The sequence below is a fragment of the Hemiscyllium ocellatum genome, chromosome 12, assembly GCF_020745735.1.
Source record: "Hemiscyllium ocellatum isolate sHemOce1 chromosome 12, sHemOce1.pat.X.cur, whole genome shotgun sequence".
NCBI classification, from domain to species: domain Eukaryota; kingdom Metazoa; phylum Chordata; class Chondrichthyes; order Orectolobiformes; family Hemiscylliidae; genus Hemiscyllium; species Hemiscyllium ocellatum.
Window position 1 is genome coordinate 64,739,466 of NC_083412.1, and position 11,046 is coordinate 64,750,511.

The 11,046-nt window shown below is 43.0% G+C and overlaps 1 protein-coding gene across 4 annotated transcripts in view; it reads right to left on the reverse strand.

The window, feature by feature from the left end:
* Positions 1 to 11,046, reverse strand: part of dusp27 (dual specificity phosphatase 27) — a 43,863-nt gene that overhangs the window by 4,276 nt on the left and 28,541 nt on the right. For all 4 annotated transcript variants that reach the window (XM_060833114.1, XM_060833116.1, XM_060833117.1 and 1 more), the window contains one exon: positions 8,543 to 8,760. In XM_060833114.1, the coding sequence (XP_060689097.1) occupies positions 8,543 to 8,760 (218 nt within the window). The remainder of the gene's footprint in view (positions 1 to 8,542; positions 8,761 to 11,046) is intronic.

Sequence of the window (11,046 nt, forward strand, 5' to 3'; positions counted from 1 at the left end):
CTATAGATACTATGGTTTCTAAGTATTACTCACTGTTTCCTGTAACTCAGCCAGTTTGGAACCATGTTGTTCCTGTCCCTTTTATTCTGTGAGCTATAAATTTGCTCATAAGTCTATTGGCGGTACTTTATCAAATGCCTTGCTGGAATGCATCTACAGCACATTAACAATATCCCAAATCAACATTCTGTTACCTCTTCAGAAAACTCTAGCAAGTTAGTTAAATAAGATCTTTCCTTAAGAAATCCATGCAGGCTCCATTTTATTAAGCTGCATGTGACTATTAGTTTTGTACTGAAATATTGTTTCTAGAACTTCTCAAAAAGCAAAGACTGTGGTGAGATCTGATTGAAAGTCTTCTTCACTATCCTATGTACCTGCGACTCCACTTTCAAGGAGCTATGAATCTGCACTCCAAGGTCTCGTTGTTCAGCAACACTCCCTAGGACCTTACCTTTAAGTGTATAAGTCCGGCTAAGATTTGCTGTCCCAAAATGCAGTACCTCACATTTATTTGAATTAAACTCCGTCTTCCATTTCTCTGTCCATTAGCCCATCTGGTCAAGATCCTGTTGTAATCTGAGGTAACCCTCTTCATTGTCCACTACAACTCCAGTTTTGGGGTCATCTGCAAACTTACCAACTGTACCTCTTATGCTCACATCCAAATCATTTATGTAAATGACAAAAAGTAGAGGATCTAGCATCGATCCTTGTGGCACTCCACTGGTCACAGGCCTCAAATCTGAAAAACAACCCTCTACCATCACCCTCTGTCTTCTACCTTTGAACCAGTTCTGTATCCAAATGGCTAGTTCTCCCTGTATTCCATGAGATCTAACCTTGCCAATCAATCAGTCTCCCATGGGGAACCTTGTCGAACGTCTTACTGAATAAATCACATCTACTGCGCTGCCCTCACCATCCTCTTTGTTACTTCTTCAAAAAACTCAATCAAGTTTGTGAGACATGATTTCCCACACACAAAGCCATGTTGACTGTCCCTAATCAGTCCTTGCCTTTCCAAATACATGTACATTCTGTCCCTCAGAATTCCCTCCAACAACTTGCCCACCACCGAGGTCAGGCTCACTGGTCTATAGTTCCCTGGCTTGTCCTCACCACCTTTCTTAAACAGTGGCACCATGTTTGCCAACCTCCAGTCTTCCGGCACCTTACCTATGACTATCGATGATACAAATATCTCAGCAAGAAGCCCAGCAATCACTTCTCTAGCTTCCCACAGAGTTCTTGGGTATACCTGATCAGGTCCTGGGGATTTATCCACCTTTAACTGTTTCAAGACATCCAGCACCTCCTCTTCTGTAATCTGGACATTTTGCAAGATGTCACCATCTATTTCCCTACAGTCTATATCTTCCATATCCTTCTCCATAGTGAATACTAATAAAAAAATACTCATTTAGTATCTCCCCCATTTTCTGTGGCTCCACGCAAAGGTCACCTTGCTGATCTTTGAGGGGCCCTATTCTCTCCCTAGTTACCCTTTTGTCCTTAATGTATTAGTAAAAACCCTTTGGATTCTCCTTAATTCTATTTGACAAAGCTATCTCATGTCCCCTTTTTACCCTCCTGATTTCCCTGTTAAGTATACTCCTACTGCCTTCATACTCTAAGGATTCACTCGATCGATCCTGTCTATACCTGACATATGCTTCCTCCTTTTTCTTAACCAAACCCTCAATTTCTTCAGTCATCCAGCATTCCCTATACCCACCAGCCTTTCCTTTCACCCTGACAGGAATATACTTTCTCTGGATTCTCGTTATCTCATTTCTGAAGGCTTCCCATTTTCCAGCTGTCCCTTCAACTGCTAACATCTGCCTCCAATCAGCTTTCAAGTTTTGGCTGTACAGGACATTAGTTAGGCCACTGTTGGAATATTGTGTGCAATTCTGGTCTCCTTCCTATTGGACAGATGTTGTGAAACTTGAAAGGGTTCAGAAAAGACTTACAAGGATGTTGCCAGGGTTGGAGGATTTGAGCTATAGGGAGAGGTTGAATAGGCTGTGGCTGTTTTCCCTGCAGTGTCGGAGGCTGAGGGGTGATCTTATAAAGGTTTGCAAAATTATGAGGGGCATGGATGGGGTAAATAGCCAAAGTCTTTTCCCTGGGGTCAGGGAGTCCAGAACTAGAGGGCATAGGTTTAGGGTGAGAGGAGAAAGATATAAAAGAGACCTAAGCGGCAACTTTTTCATGGAGAAGGTGGTACATGTATGGAATGAGCTACCAGAGGAAGTGGTGTAGGCTGGTAAAATTGCAACATTCAAGAGGCATTTGGATGGGTATATGAATAGGAAGAGCTTGGAGGGATATGGGCCGGGTGCTGGCAGATGGGACTAGATTGGGTTGGGACATCTGGTCGGCATAGACGGGTTGGACCGAACGGTCTGTTTCCATGCTGTACATCTCCATGACTCTATGATAGATGCAGTAAATTGGGAGAAATTTTTTTCCCATTTGTGAAAGTATGGTAGGTAGCACTGCCTTGTGTTTTTCCCATAGCCCTCCAATTTTCCCCACTCAATTATGCTAACCTTTTGTACATCACATCTACCTTTCTTTTCACTTCCTCAAAATATTTTTAAAAATCAGTGTAAAATGCATTCAAATGTAGGAGAAGGTGGCGCAGTAGTAATGTCACTCGGCTAGTAATACAGAAGGCAGAGCTGATACTTTAAGGATGTGAATTCAAACCACATCATAGCCTCTAGTGTAAAATCACAACCAAGGCATTGACTACCTCTGAAGCCATTTATTTTAACGCTCTAGGATGCTGGTCATCAGCTCCAGGGGACCTTTCAGGCTTTACGTCTAAAGAGGTTTTTTTGTTTTTCTGCAGCAGCAGTAGCAGCAGCACGAAGGGTGGGAGCTTGGATCAGGGGCCTGTCGCGAGCGGTGAGTCACTGATTTGAGTCTTTACATTTAACATCAGAGAATAGAGGTTTCTGGGAAATGAGGGATTTTAAAAAAATTTCCCTCCACCTATGTATTCTAAACCCGACACCCTACATTTGTATGGCCTCCCACCCAACCACCTCCTCTAACCTTAAACACAAGGGACACATCAGGTAAGCTTCTCTTCCTTTTTATTTTCTGATAAGGGGATTAGGAGGGTTGGCAGGCAGGGAGAGGAATGTTCCTGCACTTTGTTTGAGATGAGGGACGCCATTAGTGTCCTATCCAAGTACATCTGCAGGAAGTGCACCCAACTCTTGCTCCTCTAAGACTACGTTAGGGAACTGGAGCAGGAGCTGGGTGAACTTCAGATCATTCGGGAGGCAAAGGCTGTGATAGATAAGAGTTACAGGGAAGCAGTTACTCCTAGGCACAAAAAGGGGTAGATATCTGTTCAAAGGGAGAAAAACAGTCAGTCAGTCAGTCAGTCAGTCAGTCAGTGGAGGGATCCCCTATGGTCATTCCCCATAAAAGCAAGTATAACATTTTGGATACTGTTGGGGGTGGGGGGCACTTACCAGGGGCATGCAGTGGGGTGCAGGTCTCTGGCACAGAGTCTGTCCCTGTTGCACAGAAGGGAAGGAGGGAAAGGAGGAGAGAGTGTTAGTCATTGGGGACTCAATACTTAGAGGCTCAGCTAGAAGGTTTTGTGGGAACAAACAAAACTCACGATTGGTGTGTTGCTTCCCAGGTGCCAGGTCCATGATGTCTCAGATCATGTCTTTGGGGTCTTGAAGGGAGTGGGTGACCAGCCCCAAGTCATGGTCCACATAGGTACCAATGATATAGGTAGAAAGAGGGATAGGGATGTAAGGCAGGATTTCAGGGAGCTAGAGTGGAAGCTGAGAGCTAGAACAAACAGAGTTATTATTCTGGTTTGTTACCCGTGATAGCGAGGCAAGGAATAGGGAGAAATATCAGCTGAACATGTGACTTCAGGGATGGTGCAGAAGGGAAGGTTTGAGGTACATTGGTAATTGGGGTTCATTATGGGGAACATGGGACTTGTACAAACAAGACGGTCTTCACTTGAACCAGAGGGGTACTAATATCCTGCATGGGAAATTTGCTGGTGCTATTTGGGTGGGTTTAAAGTAGCTTAGCGGGGGTATGGGAATCTGAGGTGTAGTTCCAGTGCACAGGAGGATGAGAATAGAGGGGGAATGGACAGGATTTCACAGTCACAAGAACGTGCTGGCAGACAGCAAGCTGGATTGAAGTGTGTCTACTTCAATGCCAGAAATATCTGAAATAAGGTAAATGAGCTTGCAGCATGGATAGGTACCTGGGACTTCGATGTTGTGGCCATTTCGGAGACATGGATAGAGCAGGGTCAGGAATGGATGTTGCAGGTTCCAGGGTTTAGATCTTTCATTAAGAACAGGCAAGGCGGTAAAAGAGGGGAAGGTGTGGCCTTGTTAGTCTAGGACAGCATAACGACGGTGAAAAGAACTTTTGACAAGGACTCATCTACTGAGGCAGTATGGGCTGAGGTTAGAAACAGGAGAGGAGAGGTCACACTGCTGAGAATTTTTTTTATAGGCCTCTGCAGTGTTCCAGGGCTGTGGAGGAGAGGATTGGCAAAACGATTCTGGGTAGGAGTGAAAGGAACAAGGTGGTCATTATGGGAGACATTAATTTCCCCAACATTGACTGGAAATGCTATAACTCTAGTACGTCAAATGGATCAATTTTTGTCCAATGTATGCAGGAGGGTTGCCTGACACAGCATGTCGAAGGGCCGACAGGAGGGGAGGCCACATTGAATCTGGTGCTTGGTAATGAACCAGGTCAGATGTTCGATTTAGTGGTAGGTGAGCACTTTGGAAAGAATGACCATAATTCAGTTACATTTAATTTAGCGATGGAAGGGGATAGGAACATGCCACAGGTCAAGAGTTATCGATGGGAGAATGGTGTTGGAAAAGCATAGCAGTTCAGGCAGCATCCGAGGAGCAGGAAAATCGACGTTTCAGGCAAAAGCCCTTCATCAGGAATAGAGGCAGAGTGCCTGCAGAGTGGAGAGATAAATGAGAGGAGGGTGGGGGTGGGGAGAAAGTAGCATAGAGTACAATAAGTGAATACGGATGGGGATGGAGGTGATAGGACAGGGAGGAGGGTGGAGTGGATAGGTAGGAAGGAAGATAGGCAGGTAGGACAAGTCATGGGGACAGTGCTGAGCTGGAAGTTTGGAACTGGGGTGAGATGGGGGAAGGGGAAATGAGGAAACTGGTGAAGTCCACATTGATGCCCTGGGGTTGAAGTGTTCCAAGACAGAAGATGAGGCGTTCTTCCTCCAGGCGTCGGGTGGTGAGGGACCGGCGGTGAAGGAGGCCCAGGACTTCCATGTTCTCGGCTGAGTGGGAGGGGGAGTTGAAATGTTGGGCCACAGGTGGTATGGTGCAGGTGTCCCAGAGATGTTCCCTAAAGTGCTCTGCTAGGAGGCATCCAGTCTCCCCAATGTACCGGAGACCGAATCGGGAGCAACGGATACAATAAATGACATTGGTGGATGTGCAGGTAAAACTTTGATGGATGTGGAAGGCTCCTTTGGGGCCTTGGATGGAGTTGAGGGAGGAGGTGTGGGCAGACGCAAGAAATCTGCAGAGTGATATAGTCAGGTTACAGGAGTGTGAAAAAAAACTTGCCATATGGAATATAACATGGGGAAATATGAGATTATGCACTGTGAAAGTGAGAATATAAGAACTGAATATTATTTAAGTAGGAAAAGACTGCAGAAAACTGCAGCACAGAGTGACGAGGGTCCTAGTATTTGAATTACAAAAAGCTTGCATCCAAGTGTAGCAGTGACTCAGTGGTTAGCACTGCTGCTTCACAGTGCCAGTGACCCAGGTTCAATTCCAACCTCAGGAGACTGCGTTGAGTTTGCACATTCTCCTCTGCGTGGGTTTCCTCCAGGTACTCCAGTTTACTCCCACAGTCTAAAGATGTTCAGATCAGGGATGTGTAGGTTAGGTGGAGTAGCAATGGGAAATGGAGGGTTACAGGACTAGGGTAGGCAGTGGGTCCGGCTGGGATGCTGGTCAGAGGGTTGATGTGGACATGATCGGCCAAGTGACCTGCTGCCAAACTGTAGACATTCAAAGTTCCGTCAATGATAGGAAAGACAAATGAAATGTTGCCTTTATTTCAAAAGGAATGGAGTATAAAAATGTGAATGTTTTGTTTAAAACAAGCCACTGGTCAGAGTACAGCTGAAAAACTCAAGGAAGATATACCATGCTGGAGGTAGTCCAGAGATGTTTCATTAGTTTGATCCTGGGTATGGAGGGTTTTTATGAAGTGATGATGAATAGATTGGGCCTATACTCATTGGGATTTAGGAGAATGACAAGAGACCTTACTGAAACAAAGTTCTTAGGAGATTTAACAGAATAGATGTGGAAAGGTTTTTTTTCTCTTGCAGGAGAGTCTAGGATGAGAGGGTATAATCTCAGTGTCAGGAGTCACCTATTTAAGACAGAGGTGAGGAAGTATATTTCCTCTCAAAATGGTAGATCAAATTCTTTCTCACGGAGGACTGTCAAGGCTATGTTGTTAAGTATATTCAACGCTGAGATAAATTTTTGATCATAAAGGATTCAAGATTTAGGGGGATAAAAAGAGAGAGGAAAGTGAAGTTGAGGATTTTGAGATCGGCCATGCTGTCATTGATCAGCAGAGTGGACTTGATGGGCTGAATGTCCAACATCTGTCCCTCTGCAACATTCCCTCTAATTTTCTTAGAGGAGAAAGTGAGGTCTGCAGATGCTGGAGATCAGAGCTGAAAATGTGTTGCTGGAAAAGCGCAGGTCAGGCAGCATCTAAAGAGCATCCAAAGATCATTCCTGAAGAAGGGCTTATGCCCGAAATGTCGATTCTCTTGCTCTTTGGATGCTGCCTGACCTGCTGCGCTTTCCAAGCAACCCATTTTCAGCTCTGATTTTCTTACCCAGTGTGTGGGCTCTGCAGCCTGTGGGTAGCAGTAACTTTCAAAACAGGAAGCCGATGTAATGATTGCCATTCATAGGATACTGGAGTGCAGCTTAGAGGGAACATTGTTTAATAGTCTTATAGACTTACGTCTCAGCAGAAGTTCTGAGTTTGAGTTCCATGTCATAATAGTGTGTTCATAATGCAAGGCATACAGGTTAATTGCCAGCTTGTAAATACTTCCAATGTGCCTGAGGATGCATGAGTGAGAAAATATCCTGGCCACCAGCCTGCAGAAAGCAATAGCAAGCCACTGCAGTACTTTTCCCCTGTAGTTAGATGGGACTCCATAACCCAAAGAAAATGGAAGGACAGACAGACAGATAGACAGCACAAGGATACTCGGTACTTAATATCAAAGTCTGCAGATGATACAGAGCTTAAAAATGTAAAGAACAATACACTGGGCCGTAATAGATATCAGGAGAAGACAGTTGGACAGACACATGGCGGATGAAATGTAATGCAGAGAAAAATGGGAGGAAGAATGTGAAGAAGCAATGTGAACTAACATGTTTGTCATTGGCACTCCCCCAGTGTAAACATTAGGAGAAACAGACAGTTGCCAGTGTTGACTTTCACCCAAACTTAAATCAGTAGAGGAAATGGTCGCACAAGTTATTTTGTTTAGTCAAACAAGATGGTTCACTCTTATGGGCAACCATAACGTTCATCGATATAAAGTCAAATGGCACAGATCGTATTAACTGAATCAAACCATAACTCCAAAAACACCTCAGGTTGAATAGGCTGGGGCTGTTTTTTCTGGAGCGTCAGAGGCTAAGGGGTGACCTTATAGAGATTTATAAAATCATGAAGGGCATGGATTGGATAAATAAACAAAGTCTTTTCCCTGGGGCCAGGGATTCCAGAACTAGAGGGCATAGGTTTAGGGTGAGAGGGGAAAGATATAAAAGAGACCCAAGGGACAACTTTTTCATGCAGAGGCCGTTAAATGTATGGAATGAGCTACCAGAGGAAGTGGTGGAGGATAGTACAATTGCAACATTGAAAAGGCATTTGGATGGGTATATGAATGGGTAGGGTTTGGAGGGATATGGGCCAAGTGGTGGCAAGTGGGACTAGATTGGGTTGGGATACCTGGTCAGCATAGACGAGTTGGATCGAAAGATCTGTTTCTGTGCTGTACATCTCTATGACTCTATGATAACACTTGCTTTGTAGAGGCACTTGCTGTCATATATATATATATAAAGTGGCTCAATGTTTCTTTCTGGCCTCAGTTAACTAATATAGAAACAGTTTGCTAATCTAAAGACATGAGGGGCAGATGAGATGTACCTATGAAATATAATCAATTATATCCAATACGTATAAAAAGTAGGATATGTTTTTATATTGTTAACTCTGGACTATTTTATAGATGTAAATTGGGCCATGTCAGGCAACTCCAAAACATCAAGAGTATGAGATTCAATTTATGGAAGCAACTAAACCCACAATGCCATCTATAGAAGACCAAGGCTCACCCAATCCCGTTAGGGCCTATACCATACCTTACAATGCCCTAATTCGATTAGCATTGCAATTTCCAATCATTTTTTACCTCTGTATGTTAGAAGTGCTTCATCCATAAACTCTGCAGCTTTACGGAAATGTTTGGATAGGTCAAAATCAGGAAAGTCATCAGCTTCAATTCCAAGGTATTGAATTTCCATTTTTGCATAAAAGTCTGTCTTGGTGTACACACCCGTACCATGGGCAGCATTAAGGATGTGAGTTATACCCAATCGTTTCAAACGAACTTTATTCACAGTTGCACCCCTGAAAAAAAAAAACAAAATTAAAGCTTATTCCCATTTCAACCTAATTAAAATGATAATTTAGGGCATATAAGTATATTACAGGCATCTTTGTAGAACTATGACACTTTTCACAGTAACATTATGTCAGGTGCTCTGAAAAATACATGGCTACAAGGCCAGAATACTAGGTTATTGCTGCTCACACTCCATTCACTTTTTCTTTTATTTACAAATTGGATGTGGATATCGCTGGCTGGGTTAGCATTCACTGCCCATCTCTAATTGTCCTTGAGAAGGCGGTGGTAAGCTGCATGGTAAGATCATTTTGTTAGCAATCTCAGAGGATAACTGGTGTCTGTTAGGATAGAAGTCAGAAACGACAAGTGTAGCATTTTGAAATATGCCTACACAGAGCACTCATTGTTGTGGCGAACAGCCCTGTGGCAGCTGCTGGAAAATATGAATCATATGATTTGCAAGGTACAGGCAGGAATGCCCCCTTTAATGAAAAATCTTAGACATCATGTTGAGGAAACTGCACATGAGGAGATGCACCAGCACTGTGGCATCCTTCTCAAAATAATGCCTGCCAAGTGGCTACAGAAAAGTGAAAGCAGTCTGTGAAGCTCAGAGGCAGACCTTCTACATGGATTATAAATATGTTCATGGCAACTGTGATATAAAGCAGATCACCTTTATTGCTTTTATTTCTGCCCCCACTTAGAACCTTCCACTACTGATTCAAGGTGAAGCTTCTTATCTTTAGCCATCAGGCCTAGGACACAAGGACTAGATTTACCAGGAGCTAAAATGTTTCTCCTCCTTCACAAATGAGTAAAGTGATCTAATACTGGTGTGATACCAGATAAATAGGCTGCATATCCCAATGATTGGCAGATCATATCAAACAACTCATCCTATTGTCAGTGTGCAGCAGGTAGCAAAACAATCAAGCTTAACCAGCTTGTACTTGAAAGCATGTGATTGTGCTATTGGACAATCATTTTTTTAACTAACCTAGACCGTGCTAAGAATTATACCAGAAAACAATTTCAGAATATCAGTTGGGCTCAAAGTGTGGTGTGTGCTCGAGACTACATATTTTAACACATGGGACCCTGTTATATGTAGACAGAAAGAGCTTGTACATACATTGCACCATTAGATTTAGCGAAGAAAAGTGTTATTGAAACTGTTAATCTCTGCTGTATTTCCAGGGCAATACCCTGACCAGTCATAGTCTAACTGCCTGGTCTGAGAGATGAGATTGAAAGTGAATTGTTCCTGTTGCATCTCTATGCCAATGATACTTAAACCAATCAGCATCTTTCCTCTTTTGTTTTATAAGTTGGTATCAATGTTGCTTTTTGCATTCTCATTCTGATGAGTACAATCAAAACGTTTCAGCTTTGTGTCTCTATTTAAGTTCTGCACTACCAACAATTAACCTTTCAAGACCAACATACCCACTTTTGCATGCTGCCTATTGTTACAGTTCCAGTCTAAGGGCACACGCTGCTCAACTACATTGCTCTTATCGGCCTCAGTCAGTCATTATTATTTTTTCATTGTAGAATAAAGATACACACAATACAAGAAAGGGGCTGGAAACTGATTACATTCTCCTGACTCTCCAGTCACAAACTTGCCTTCAGGAACTAACCGGGCTGGCGATCCCAATTTAACAACGCCATCACAGGAGCTTCTTGAAGACTACCTTCAGCTGGCCATTTCATTCTGTTTTCTCATCACTGTACTACTTAAAAGCAGTGCTCTATTAGCACTCAGAACACCAAAAGAATTGTCGTCAGGAAAAAAAAACCAAATACATCGCATCACACAAAGAAATTGAAATGGTTGTAAGGGATATTTGATGGGCATTGTACATATTCCTCCAATACTTGTATAGTTGATGATGAGTGTTTAATACTGGGAGCTCACAATGAAAGAGAGGAAATTAGTGAGAACGATAGGGATACAATGGTGCAGGAATTAGTGCACTAAACAATCTGTTCAAATAAAGCTCAACACAAACTTCAGGTATAGCACTTCATCTTTTGATTCAACCTTTTACACTCTTATGGACTCAATACTGTTCAGGATCAGATTGTAACCTCTGCCTTCATTTTTCTTCTAAACTCCTTTATACACAATTCTTGTTCCATTACCATCTCAGCAAGTCTGGCAGCATCTACAGATGGATTATCAGCATCTGCTGTTTTTATTTCATTTCTAGCATTTGCATCTTTTGTTTTCCATTACCATCTCCTTTATATAAAAGCATAATGACTTTTGTCATGATGAA